General features: G+C 39.9%; 1 protein-coding gene across 1 annotated transcript; it reads left to right on the forward strand.

Moving 5' to 3' along the window:
• Positions 1–9,308: 9,308 nt before the first annotated feature.
• On the forward strand, positions 9,309–10,208 carry LOC133097574 (inactive polypeptide N-acetylgalactosaminyltransferase-like protein 5; the record flags this gene model as incomplete). The annotated part of the gene is made up of 1 exon (XM_061199501.1): positions 9,309–10,208. A coding segment is annotated over one exon (825 nt), but the record flags the coding sequence as incomplete, so codon positions are not given.
• Positions 10,209–15,371: the final 5,163 nt, after the last annotated feature.

A 15,371-nucleotide genomic window follows, 5' to 3' on the forward strand; every position in this document is an offset into this window, starting at 1 on the left:
TTAAGGGGTAAGACAATGCCCTCGATCATGTAACAGTTGATAAAAACAGAAGTATTAAGAAAATTAGAGGAGGACCTTCAAGATGGCAGAGGAGTAAGACGTGGAGATCACCTTTGTCCCCACAAATAAATCAGAAATACATCTACATGTGGAACAACTCCTACAAAACACCTACTGAACGCTGGCAGAAGACCTCAGACCTCCCAAAAGGCAAAAAACTCCCCACGTACCTGGGGAGGGCAAAAGAAAAATGAAAAAACAGAGGCAAAAGAATAGGGATGGGATCTGCCCCTTGGGGAGGGAGCTGTGAAGGAGGAAAAGCTTCCACACACTAGGAAGACCCTTCACTGGCAGAGACGGGGGTGGCGGGGGGGAAGCTTCAGAGACACGGACGAGAGTGCAGCAACAGGGGTGCAGAGGGCAAAACGGAGTGATTCCCGCACAGAGGATCGGTGGTGACCAGCACTCACCAGCCCGCGAGGCTTCTCTGCTCACCCGCCGGGGCGGGTGGGGGCTGGAGCTGAGGCTCGGGCTTCAGAGGTCAGACCCCAGGGAGAGGACTGGGGTTGGCTGCGCGAACACAGCCTGAAGGGGGCTAGTGTACCACAGCTAGCTGGGAGGGATTCTGGGAAAAAGTCTGGACCTGCCTAAGAGGCAAGAGACCATTGTTTCGGGGTGCATGAGGAGAGGGGATTCACAGCACTGCCTAAACAAGCTCCAGAGATGGGCACAAGCCATGGCTATCAATGCGGACACCAGAGACAGGCATGAAATGCTAAGGCTGCTGCTGCAGCCACCAGGAATCCTGTGTGCAAGCACAGGTCACTATCCACACCTCCCCTTCTGGGAGCCTGTGCAGCCCACCACTGCCAGCCAGGGTCCCGTGATCCAGGGACAACTTCCCCAGGAGAACACACGGCATGCCTCAGGCCGTGGCAACGTCACGCCGGCCTCTGCCGCCGCAGGCTCGCCCCGCGTTCCGTGCCCCTCCCTCCCCCTGGCCTGAGTGAGCCAGAGCCCCCTAATCAGCCGCTGCTTTAACTCCCTCCTGTCTGGGCAAAGAAAAGATGCCAGAGGGCAACCTACATGGAAAGGCGGGGCCAACTCCAAAGCTGAACCCCAGGAGCTGTGCGAACAAAGAGGAGAAAGGGAAATTTCTCCGTGCAGCCTAAGGAGCAGTGGATTAAATCTCCACAATCAACTTGATGTACCTGCATCTGTGGAATACCTGAATAGACAACGAATCATCCCAAATTGAGGAGGTGGACTTTGGGAGCAACTGTAGACTTGGGGTTTGCTGTATGCAAGTGACTGGTTTGTGGTTTTATGTTTATCTTAGTTTAGTATTTAGTGTTTATTATCATTGGTAGATTTGTTTAATGATTTGGTTGCTCGCTTACTTTTTTTTTATATAGATATATATTTTTTTCCCCTTTTTCTCTTTTTGAGAGTGTGTAACCATATGCTTCTTTGTGTGATTTTGTCTGTATAGCTTTGCTTTTACCATTTGTCCTAGGGTTCTGTCTGTCCGTTTTTTTCTTTTTTTCTTAGTATACTTTTTAACTCTTGTTATAATTGGTGGATTTGTTTTTTGGTTTGGTTGTTCTTTCTTTCTTTTTTCTTTTTTACCCCACTACTTAAATTTTTTAAATTTTAATAATTTTTTTATTTTAATAACTTTATATCTTTTTATTTTCTTTTTTTCTTTCTTTCTTTCTTTTTTTCTCCCTTTTTTCTCAGCTGTGTGGCTGACAGGGTCCTGGTGCTCCAGCCAGGTGTCAGGCCTGTGCCTCTGAGTTTGGAGAGCTGAGTTTAGGACATTGCTCCACCAGAGACCTCCCAGACCCATGTAATATCAAACAGCAAAAGCTCACCCAGAGATCTCCATCTGAACGCTAAGACCCAGCTCCACTCAACGACCAGCAAGCTACAGTGCTGGACAACCTATGCCAAAAAACTAGGAAGACAGAAACACAACCACACCCATTAGGAGAGAGGCTGCCTAAAATCATAATAAGGTCACAGACATCCAAAAACACATCACTGGATGAGGTCCTGCCCACCGGAAAGACAAGATCCAGCCTCATCCACCAGAACACAGGCACTAGTCCCCTCCACCAGGAAGCCTACACAACCCACTGAACCAACCTGAGCCACAGGGGGCAGACACCAAAAACAATGGGAACTACGAACCTGCAGCCTGTGAAAAGGAGACCCCAAACACAGTAAGATAAGCAAAATGAGAAGACAGAGAAACACACAGCAGATGAAGGAGCAAGGTAAAAACCCACCGGACCAAACAAATGAAGAGGAAATAGGCAGTCTACCTGAAAAAGAATTCAGAATAATGATAGTAAAGATGATCCAAAATCTTGGAAATAGAATACAGGAAATACAAGAAACGATTAACAAGGACCTAGAAGAACTAAAGAACAAACAAACAGTGATGAAGAACACAATAAATGAAATTAAAAATTCTCTAGAAGAGATCAATAGCAGAATAACTGAGGCAGAAGAATGGATAAGTCACCTGGAAGATAAAATAGTGGAAATAACTACTGCAGAGCAAAATAAAGAAAAAAGAATGAAAAGAATTGAGGACAGTCTCAGAGACATCTGGGACAACATTAAAAGAACCAACATTCGAATTATAGGGGTCCCAGAAGAAGAAGAGAAGAAGAAAGGGACTGAGAAAATATTTGAAGAGATTATAGTTGAAAATTTCCCTAATATGGGAAAGGAAATAGATAATCAAGTCCAGGAAGCACAGAGAGTCCCATACAGGATAAATCCAAGGAGAAACATGCCAAGACACATATTAATCAAACTATCAAAAATTAAGTACAAAGAAAAAATATTAAAAGCAGCAAGGGAAAAGCAACAAATAACACACAAGGGAATCCCCATAATGTTAACAGCTGATCTTTCAGCAGAAACTCTGCAAGCCAGAAGGGAGTGGCAGGACATATTTAAAGTGATGAAGGAGAAAAACCTACGACCAAGATTACTCTACCCAGCAAGGATCTCATTCAGAGTTGATGGAGAAATTAAAACCTTTGCAGACAAGCAAACGCTAAGAGATTCAGCACCACCAATTCAGCTTTACAACGAATGCTAAAGGAACTTCTCTAGGCAGGAAACACCAGAGAAGGAAAAGACCTACAATAACAAACCAAAACAATTAAGAAAATGGGAATAGGAACATACATATCAATAATTACCTTAAATGTAAATGGATTAAATGCTCCCACCAAAAGACATAGACTGGCTGAATAGATACAAAAACAAGACCTGTATATATGCTGTCTACAAGAGACACACTTCAGACCTAGGGACACATACAGACTAAAAGTGAGGGGATTGAAAAAGATATTCCATGCAAATGGAAATAAAAAGAAAGCTGGAGTAGCAATTCTCATATCAGACAAAAGACTTTAAAATAAAGACTATTACAAGAGACAAAGAAGGACATTACATAATGATAAAAGGATCGATCCAAGAAGAATATATAACAATTGTAAATATTTATGCACCCAACATAGGAGCACCTCAATACATAAGGCAAATGCTAACAGCCATAAAAGGGGAAATCGGCAGTAACACAATCATAGTAGGGGACATTAACACCTCACTTTCACCAAAGGACAGAGCATCCAAAATGAAAATAAATAAGGAAACACAAGCTTTAAAGGATACATTAAACAAGATGGATTTAATTGATATTTATAGGACATTCCACCCAAAAACAACAGAATACACTTTCTTCTCAAGTGCTCATGGAACATTCTCCAGGATAGATCATATCTTGGGTCACAAATCAAGCCTTGGTAAATTTAAGAAAACTGAAATTGTATCAAGTATCTTTTCCGACCACAATGCTATAAGGCTAGATATCAATTAGAGGAAAAAATCTGTAAGAAATACAAACACATGGAGGCTAAACAACACATTACTTAATAACCAAGAGCTCACTGAAGAAATCAAAGAGGAAATCAAAAAATACCTAGAAACAAATGACAATGAAATCAAAATGACCCAATACCTATGGGATGCAGCAAAAGCAGTTCTAAGAGGGAAGTTTATAGCACTACAACCCTACCTCAAGAAAAAGGAAACATCTCAAATAAACAACCTAACATTACACCTAAAGCAATTAGAGAAAAAGAGCAACAAAAAAACCCCAAAGTTAGCAGAAGGAAAGAAATCATAAAGATCAGGTCAGAAATAAATGAAAAAGAAATGAAGGAAACAATAGCAAAGATCAATAAAACTAAAAGCTGGTTGTTTGAGAAGATAAACAAAATTGATAAACCAGAGCCAGATTCATCAAGAAAAAAAGGGAGAACTCTAATCAATAGAAGTAGAAATGAAAAAGGAGAAGTAACAACTGACACTGCAGAAATACAAAGGGTCATAAGAGATTACTACAAGCAACTCTATGCCAATAAAATGGAAAACCTGGAATAAATGGACAAATTCTTAGAAAGGGATAACCTTCCAAGACTGAACCAGGAAGAAATAGAAAATTTAAACAGACCAATCACAAGCACTGAAATTGAAACTGTGATTAAAAATCTCCCAACAAACAAAAGCCCAGGACCAGATGGCTTCACAGGCGAATTCTATCAAACATTTAGAGAAGAGCTAACACCTATCCTTCTCAAACTCTTCCAAAATATAGCAGAGGGAGGAACACTCCCAAGCTCATTCTACGAGGCCACCATCACCCTGATACCAAAACCAGACAAAGATGTCACAAAGAAAGAAAACTACAGGCCAATATCACTGATGAACATAGATGCAAAAATCCTCAACAAAATACTAGCAAACAGAATCCAACAGCACATTAAAAGGATTATACACCATGATCAAGTGGGGTTTATTCCAGGAATGCAAGGATTCTTCAATATATGCAAATCAATCAACGTGATACATCATATTAACAAATTGAAGGAGAAAAACCATATGATCATCTCAATAGATGCAGAGAAAGCTTTCGACAAAATTCAACACCCATTTATGATAAAAGTCCTGCAGAAAGTAGGCATACAGGGAACTTTCCTCAACATAATAAAGGCCATATATGACAAACCCACAGCCAACATTGTCCTCAATGGTGAAAAACTGAAACCATTTCCACTAAGATCAGGAACAAGACAAGGTTGCCCACTCTCACCACTATTATTCAACATAGTTTTGGAAGTGTTAGCCACAGCAATCAGAGAAGAAAAAGAAATAAAAGGAATCCAAATCGGAAAAGAAGAAGTAAAGCTGTCACTGTTTGCAGATGACATGATACTATACATAGAGAATCCAAAAGATGCTACCAGAAAACTACTAGAGCTAATCAATGAATTTGGTAAAGTAGCAGGATACAAAATTAATGCACAGAAATCTCTTGCATTCCTGTATACTAATGATGAAAAATCTGAAAGTGAAATTAAGAAAACACTCCCGTTTACCATTGCAACAAAAAGAATAAAATATCTAGGAATAAACCTACCTAAGGAGACAAAAGACCTGTATGCAGAAAATTATAGGACACTGATGAAAGAAATTAAAGATGATACAAATAGATGGAGAGATATACCATGTTCTTGGATTGGAAGAATCAACATTGTGAAAATGACTCTGCTACCCAAAGCAATCTACAGATTCAATGCAATCCCTATCAAACTACCACTGGCATTTTTCACAGAACTAGAACAAAAAATTTCACAATTTGTATGGAAACACAAAAGACCCCGAATAGCCAAAGCAATCTTGAGAACGAAAAATGGAGCCGGAGGAATCAGGCTCCCTGACTTCAGACTATATTACAAAGCTACAGTAATCAAGACAGTTTGGTACTGGCACAAAAACAGAAATATAGATCAATGGAACAGGATAGAAAGCCCAGAGATAAGCCCACGCACATATGGTCACCTTATCTTTGATAAAGGAGGCAAGCATATACAGTGGAGAAAAGACAGCCTCTTCAATAAGTGGTGCTGGGAAAATTGGACAGGTACATGTAAAAGTATGAAATTAGAACACTCCCTGACACCATACACAAAAATAAACTCAAAATGGATTAAAGACCTAAGTGTAAGGCCAGACACTATCAAACTCTTAGAGGAAAACATAGGCAGAACACTCTATGACATAAATCACAGCAAGATCCTTTTTGACCCAGGTCCTAGAGAAATGGAAATAAAAACACAAATAAACAAATGGGACCTAATGAAACTTAAAAGCTTTTGCACAGCAAAGGAAACCATAAACAAGACAAAAGACAACCCTCCGAATGGGAGAAAATATTTGCAAATGAAGCAACTGACAAAGGATTAATCTCCAAGATTTACAAGCAGCTCATGCAGCTCAATAACAAAAAAACGAACAACCCAATCCAAAAATGGGCAGAAGACCTAAATAGACATTTCTCCAAAGAAGATATACAGATTGCCAACAGACACATGAAAGAATGCTCAACATCATTAATCATTAGAGAAATGCAAATCAAAACTACAATGAGGTATCATCTCACACCGGTCAGAATGGCCATCATCAAAAAATCTAGAAACAATAAATGCTGGAGAGGGTGTGCAGAAAAGGGAACACTCTTGCACTGTTGGTGGGAATGTAAATTGATACAGCCACTATGGAGAACAGTATGGAGGTTCCTTAAAAAGCTAAAAATAGAACTACCATATGACCCAGCAATCCCACTACTGGGCATATACCCTGAGAAAACCATAATTCAGAAAGAGTCATGTACCAAAATATTCATTGCAGCTCTGTTTACAATAGCCAGGACATGGAAGCAACCTAGGTGTCCATCATCGGATGAATGGATAAAGAAGATGTGGCACATATATACAATGGAATATTACTCAGCCATAAAAAGAAATGAAATGGAGGTATTTGTAATGAGGTGGATGGAGTTAGAGTCTGTCATACAGAGTGAAGTAAGTCAGAAAGAGAAAAAGAAATACAGTATGCTAACACATGTATATGGAATCTAAGGAAAAAAAAAAAAATTAAAAAAAAAAGGTCATGAAGAACCTAGTGGCAAGATGGGAATAAAGACACAGACCTACTAGAGAATGGACTTGAGGATATGGGGAGGGGGAGGGGTGAGATGTGACAGAGTGAGAGAGTGTCATGGACATATATACACTACCAAATGTGAAATAGATAGCTAGTGGGAAGCAGCCGCATAGCACAGGGAGATCAGCTCGGTGCTTTGTGACCACCTAGAGGGGTGGGATAGGGAGGGTGGGAGGGAGGGAGATGCAAGAGGGATGAGATATGGGAACATATGTATATGTATAACTGATTCACTTTGTTATAAAGCAGAAGCTAACACACCATTGTAAAGCAATTATACTTCAATAAAGATGTTTAAAAAAAAAAAAAAAAAAAAAACCTAGGAATAAACCTACCTAAGGAGTCAAAAGACCTGTATGCAGAAAACTATAAGACACTGCTGAAAGAAATTAAAGATGATACAAACAGATGGAGAGATATACCATGTTCTTGGATTGGAAGAATCAACATTATGAAAAAGAGTATACTACCCAAAACAATCTATAGATTCAATGCAATCCCTATCAAACTACCAATGGCATTTTTCACAGAACTAGAACAAAAAATTTCACAATTTTTATGGAAACACAAAACACCCCAAATACCCAAAGCAATCTTGAGAACAAAAAACAGAGCTGGAGGAATCGGTCTCCCTTACTTCAGACTATACTACAAAGCTACAGTAATCGAGACAGTATGGTACTGGCACAAAAACAGAAATATAGATCAATGGAACAGGATAGAAAGCCCAGAGATAAGCCCACACACATATGGTCACCTTATTTTTGATAAAGGAGGCAAGAATATATAATGGAGAAAAGACAGCCTCTTCAATAAGTGGTGCTGGGAAAACTGGACAGCTACATGTAAAAGAATGAAATTAGAACACTCCCTAACACCATACACAAAAATAAACTCAAAATGGATTAAAGACCTAAATGTAAGGCCAGACACTATAAAACTCTTAGAGGAAAACATAGGCTGAACACTCTCTGACATAAATCACAGCAAGATCCTTTTTGACCCAGCTCCTAGAGAAATGGAAATAAAAACAAAAATAAACAAATGGGACCTAATGAAACTTAAAAGCTTTTGCACAGCAAAGGAAACCATAAACAAGATGAAAAAACAACCCTCAGAATGGGAGAAAATATTTGCAAATGAAGCAACAGACAATCTCCAAAATTTACAAGCATCTCATGCAGCTCAATATCAAAAAAACAAATAACCCAGTCCAAAAATGGGCAGAAGACCTAAATAGACATTTCTCCAAAGAAGGTATACAACTTGCCATCAAACACATGGAAGAATGCTCAACATCATAAATCATCAGAGAAATGCAAATCAAAACTACAATGAGGTATCACTTCACACCAGTCAGAATGGCCATCATCCAAAAATCTACAAACAATAAATGCTGGAGAGGGTGTGGAGAAAAGGGAGCTCTCCTGCACTCTTGGTGGGAATGTAAATTGATACAGCCACTATGGAGAACAGTATGGAGGTTCCTTAAAAAAGTAGAAATAGAAGTACCATGTGACCCAGCATTCCCACTACTGGGCATATACCCTGAGAAAACAATAATTCAAAAAGAGTCATGTACCACAATGTTCATTGCAGCTCTATTTACAATAGCCAGGACATGGAACTCACCTAAATGTCCATCGACAGATGAATGGATAAAGAAGATGTGGCACATATATACAATGGAATATTACTCACCCATAAAGAAAAAACCGAAATTGAGTTATTTGTAGTGAGGTGGATGGACCTAGAGTCTGTCATACAGAGTGCCGTAAGTCAGAAAGAGAAAAACAAATACCGTATGCTAACACATATATATGTAGTCTAAAAAAAAAAAAAAATGGGCATGAAGAACCTAGGGGCAGGACGGGAATAAAGACGCAGACCTACTAGAGAATGGACTTGAGGATATGGGGAGGGGGAAGAGTGAGCTGGGATGAAGTGAGAGAGTGGCATGTATATATATACACTACCAAATGTACAATAGCTAGCTAGTGGGAAGCAGCCACATAGCACAGGGAGATCAGCTCGGTGCTTTGTGTCCACCTACGGGGTGGGATAGGGAGGGTGGGAGGGAGACGCAAGAGGGAGTAGACATGGGGATATATATATATATGTATAGCTGATTCACTTTGTTATAAAGCAGAAACTAACACACCATTGTAAAGCAATTACACTTCAATAAAGATGTTAAATTAAAAAAAAAAAAAAAAAAAAAGCAGTATGCATCCAACCTACGTAGTGCCAGCACTGTCATTTGTTTCCACAATGAAGTATTTAATGTCTTGTTTCAGACAGTGTCCAGTGTCATGACTCTCACTCCACAGCATATCCTTGAAGAAATTATTTTGGTAGATGACATGAGTGAATTTGATGATTTGAAAGAGAAACTAGACTACCATGTGGAAATTTTTCGGGGAAAGATTAAATTAATAAGAAACAAAAAGAGAGAGGGACTGATTCGAGCAAGGCTGATTGGAGAATCGCATGCTTCAGGGGACGTTCTGATGCTCCTGGATAGCCACTGCAAGGTGAATAAAGTATGGCTGGAGCCCTTGCTGAATGCCATTGCCAAGGACCCCCACATGGAGGTGTGTCCTCTGATAGATGCCATTGATTATGTGACCCTGGAATACCAGCCCTCTCCTGTTGTCAGGGGAGCTTTCAACTGGTATCTGCAATTTAAACGGGATCGTGTCTTCTCTTATGAGATGGATGGACCAGAAGGACCCACTAGACCTATCCAATCACCTGCAATGGCTGGAGGAAGTTGTGCTGTAAATAGGCATTATTTTAATGCAATCGGAAAGTACCACAAGGGCATGAATCTCTGGGGAGGAGAACATTTGGAACTTTCACTACGGATCTGGATGTGTGGAGGCCAACTCTTTATACTCCCCTGCTCTCGAGTAGGACATATCGATAAGCAACACTTTGCAAACCACACTGGAATTGTAAAAGCCTTGGTATATAACAATCTCAGACTGGCGCACATTTGGCTAGATGAATACAAGGTGAAGGGTACGATGAATACAAGGTGAGTGAGAGTACAGAGAGGGACTGGCTTCTAAAGAAGCCTTCTGCTGCTTTCCAGATACCAATTTTTGTACTTTTCCTTAAATTAGGGCAACCCTTCAGCTGTTCACCCACCCATTTTCAGACCCTATTCTCAACTTGTTCATTCTAAGCTGCTACACTTGCACCTTACTCTTTTTTTAATCTCTAGGGAAACTCAAGTTTCTCAGAAGTAAATCAACCAACACAAGAAGTCTTTTTTTTCCCCCTAGATCTATCTTCCTCCCACAAAGATGGCCCGTCTGTGGCAAATACCTCCTTCTGCCCCCATTCTCATGGGCAAATTTTTGGATTCTCTTCCTCCACTACCAAGCTTCCAAGTGATGCGGCTGCAGCTGGTCTGGGGACCACACAAGAACCTCTGCTCCTTTTTTCTCTAACAGTCAAAGATTTTTACATCAAAGCCAGGCCCCTTCATTTGTGCATCTCCCCATGGTTTAAGCCCCTTGCCGGGACCTTTAGAATGCACATAGAGAGAACATATAGATGCAGCTTCATTTTAATTTGAAAGTTCAAACAAATATGGACAGTAGCAAGAAGACCTCATTTCACATACATGGGTAGAAATATGTAAGAATCTCTCTGTGATATTATATGTCCTGGTCTTGATCTAATATTTCTTTATTATTTTAAATTATAAAAGTAATAATACTCAATTTCTTGAGTAATCAGGGCAATATTTCTACATAGCCACCTAGATTGGCAAAACATTTTCAAAGTCTGATAGGACCATGTGCTGGCAAGCACAGGAAGTCTCAGACACTGTGGGTGGGAGTGTTAATTGTTACAAACTCACTTTGGAAAACAGTTTGGCAATATCAAGTAATAAAAAGACATGAATAGCCCATGAAATAAATAAATAAATAAATAAAAATATAACCTCTTTTAATGAGGCCCAAACCCTCAACTGTTACAACTTACTTCAGCTAAAATCTGTACTAGTTTTAAAAATGTAAGGGTCCTATTCTATCTTCTAGCATGAAACATTTTCCAGCTTTAAAATCCCTTTTTTTCACTAAGGTTTAAAGTGACTTCTGATTTCCAGTCTCTGGCCACTTAATGAGGGCTGAAATCTCCAGGCATGTCTACTGAAACTTAATAAAGATTTTGCAGAACTAAAGATTGCATTAATAAAGTTTATTTCCTAGTCCAATGGCACAGTTTACTAAGTACGGTCAAAACTATGCAAGTTTATCTCATATGTTTTCCTTTACCTGTCTCAAGAAGTGAAGTTTCAAATTTTACTATCCCATACACCAGTGATCCTAGAGATTGACACTGTTGATCCTACAGACAAGTGTTTTATCCTAAACCTACTATGTGATAGTCACTGAGCTTTGGGGAGATAAAAAGAAACCAGAATTGACACTTGCCCTCAAGCAGGTAGATACAGGTGTCTAGGCAAGACAAGTCATGGAACAGAAGGTAGAGAGAGGTACGACTTAAAAGCAGTAGCGATAAAGTATGATAGCATACAATTAACAAACTCAAAAAAATAGTGCAAACACACACACACACACACACACACACATGCTTCTTCCTCCTTGGCAAAGCTTTGTTCACATAATCGTATTTTACATGGATGACTGTCCAAGGGATGGGACCCATCTCCAACTTCAGGTGGTAATAAGCTGTTCAGTGGTGTTATTTTCCTTACAAGAGTTTGATTAGGTATGGACATTGGACTCCATTCTGGCTAGAAACTTGAGAAGCTTCAATTTCTATTTTCCAAATAAATGCACCTGAATGCACATAATTTTCTGGGTATTGTTTAGTCTCTATATGATGCTTGGAGATTCTATAGTCTTCTTGAAATCTGAGGAGACAACATCTGCACACTGGGATTTTCCAAGTGGAAACATGGAAAGAATCTAGATCCTTCAAGATGCTGAGCTTCTGAACGACCAACCCTGGAACCATCCTGACTCTATACTTCATATAAAGAGTTAGATAATAGATTTACTGTTTGAGCAACTTCAAACTGGGCTTCTGTTTCTCATAGCCAAGAATATCTTAACTGATACAAAAGTTATTGTCACTCAGAGAAATAATGTCAAGTGTCCAAATGGCTTCATAATTGCAGTAATATTCAAACTGAGTTAGAGGTAGATATTATTAGATAAGAACGGGGTGGAAAAGAGAGATATCTCTTTTTAAAACAGCATATAAATTGTGGCCAATGACTGATACAGATATGGATATATTCAAGCAAAACTATAGGAGTAACCCTTGATTAATTATAGGATTTACATATATACATATACACATATATATATAGAGACAAAGTGACAGAGAGATATACAGAGAAGGGGAGAGAGAGAGAGAGAAAGTGGGAGAGAGAGAAAACAAAGGTACAAATATGGAAAACTTTCACAGATTTACAGAGAAGTCACCCCATCTACATATTCAATTTCTAGAAAGATGGTATCATATTTTGACTTCATTTGTTTACAGGTATCTTTTTACTTTCACTCTATCAAATCTGTCACTAAGTATGGCCAACATCCTGTATCAAGAACCCGAGCCAAAGTGATGACATTTGGAATTACACCATGACACTAATTTGTGTGTGATTCTATATATTACCCTTGTATCAAATATCTATCTTTAAATGTGGCTAACTTTTAATATTCTTTAATAGATTTAATGGCAGCAATATTTGTCCCCCTCTTCAACAAGGAAATTCAACTTTGACCTCAGTTGGGTCTGCTGAAAGTGTTTTATATCACTGCCTGAGATCAAATATCGCATCCTTTCAAGATTAGATGTTCAGATAAAGTTCTCGGTTTACCTGCACTGACTTGAATCTTGGCATTGGTCTTGCCCTCATCTTCCCCTCTGCCTGTCTCCTCATGGCTGTTGCCTTCTGAAATAGATTTTCATTCTGAACGTACTTTTCACGTCATTTCACATCTTACCTGGAAACAGGCTGAAATACATTTGGCTCTTGTACTTATTCGGAAAAAGACGAATAAAGCCAATTTGTTACTTTAAAATCTTTTAAAAATTCTATTAAAGGCTTTCTATCAAAAAAGAAAGGCAATACTTTAAAATACTCTTAAAATATTAAAATACTCCCTCTATCTCACTTAAATGAACAAGAAAAGGCAGAATGATTCCATTATACTGCAGAATTTGTGTACTTTACCAGTTTATGAGAACATTGCTCCAACCCAAGACGTTCTCCTTTTCCCCCCAAAATATAACATAGGGCAGAATCCCAAAAGGCAATGATGAAATTAGAAAACAGTTAGCAACCCTAACTCTGCGTCAACACTGTTTCACCAAAACAACAAAATCTCAAGAGAATTTAAGAAAGCAGCAGCAAAAATCTCCAACTGAATATATAAAAGCACCAACCATGTCTTCACTATGAAAAATAACTAGTACCCAGGAGGCCTCTGACTTTTTGTTTCAGAATTATGTCTTGTTTCTATACACTCATTTTCATTTTTCTAGGGAAAGATCCATAGCTTTTACTAAAACCTCAATGAATCTGTGGCCTTTTAAAGATTCAGAACTATTCCTAAGTGTCCCTGAAAGAATATCAATTGGAACTTCAACTCCTCAAGTTTAAGGGGGAGGTTTGCCTGATTTTCAAATAAGACATGCAAGTGCAGGGCAGAAGTGGTGCTCTGTTTCGTTCTGTGTCATCAGCGTAGGTTCAACTGCAGCCTGAGAAGGCACTTCAAACACTTGTCCACGGACTAGCCCACCCGGGCTGCCATCTGCTTCCCCACACTCCCCAAAACTCAGAGGTCTTTTCTCTAGGGGAGCTCATCTTCATTGAAAACATCAAAGATTATTTTTATATGCTGATGGCCCCCAAAGCAACATCTGGAGTTCTGATCTCTCTCTCAAACTGTAGGGTCCCAGGATTAAATGGCTTTTCCTTTCAGACTGTCCTCACTCAACTTCAGGTTCTCAGAAAGACGGCTTTGCTTACGGCCCTTCTGCAGCTACTCAGAGGTGCCAGCTGACCGCTGCCCAGGAGATGGCTCCCATCACTCGGGCCTCCCCACACACCTGCTGCAGAGGTTTCCAGGCAGGATGTGCGAGGATAGTGCTGGGCAATTACTAGAGCAGGGGCTATTCTCTACGTCACTCTAGGAGTTACTCTGGGAGCTGGTTTAGCATCCAAGCTGGGCGCCTTCTCATCCCAACATGACAATTCCAAGGTGAACTGTATTAAAGCAAAAGGTGAGGGGCACGCAGTGAGTTCAAGCCGGTGGTGACTAAATCCAGTTAGGAGGGTCACTGTCTGACTAGGTCTCCTCTAAGCTCTTAATAGCTGAGATCAGAGGAAATTTTCACTGAAACGAGCCTGCAGCCGCAGTATCAAAACAAAGCAACTTGTTTGTTAATAGAAACAGTGAACAGTTTCGATATGTTTGAATGTATTATGTAATAGAAAATGAACTGCCAATCCCTCCACACCATGCTAAGTAATTTGAAAGATCCAGAGGAAATTGCAAAGAAGACAGAGGCCAGATAGCTAGTGAAACAGAGGAAAACCAGGGGAGAAAAAACAGTGAATAAGGTTTTTTAAAAAGGAGGGAGTTGGGCTTCCCTGGTGGCGCAGTGGTTGGGAACCTGCCTGCCAATGCAGGGGACACGGGTTCGAGCCCTGGTCTGGGAAGATCCCACATGCCGCGGAGCGACTAAGCCCGTGAGCCACAACTGAGCCTGCGCGTCTGGAGCCTGTGCTCCGCAACGGGAGAGGCCGCGACGGTGAGAGGCCCGCGCACCGCGATGAAGAGTGGCCCCATGAAGAGTGGCCCCCGCTCGCCGCAACTGGAGAAAGCCCTCGCACAGAAACGAAGACCCAACACAGCCAATAAATAAATAAATAAATAAAATAAATATAAATAAATAAATTAATTAAAAAAAAAAAAAAAAAAGGGAGTTATCAACTGGATCTAACATTATTTACAGGTCAATGGAGAAGAGGACTGAGGTGTGACCCCTAGATGTAATAAGTCTGTAAATCGCCGCTTACCTGAACAACATAAATTTGCATGGAGTGGTCTGATGGGAGAATTGGAGGCTAGAAGATCATTAGTGACAGCTAGTACAGTCAACTCCTTGGAAGATTTTTGTTATAAAAGCAAGAGGAGAAATAAGTCAGTAATATCAAGAATACTTTTTTAAATGTAAGAAATAAGAGCACGCTTGACTACTGATTCAGTGGAGAAGGAAGATTA

This window comes from Eubalaena glacialis, chromosome 9 (assembly GCF_028564815.1).
Source record: "Eubalaena glacialis isolate mEubGla1 chromosome 9, mEubGla1.1.hap2.+ XY, whole genome shotgun sequence".
In the NCBI taxonomy this organism is placed as follows: domain Eukaryota; kingdom Metazoa; phylum Chordata; class Mammalia; order Artiodactyla; family Balaenidae; genus Eubalaena; species Eubalaena glacialis.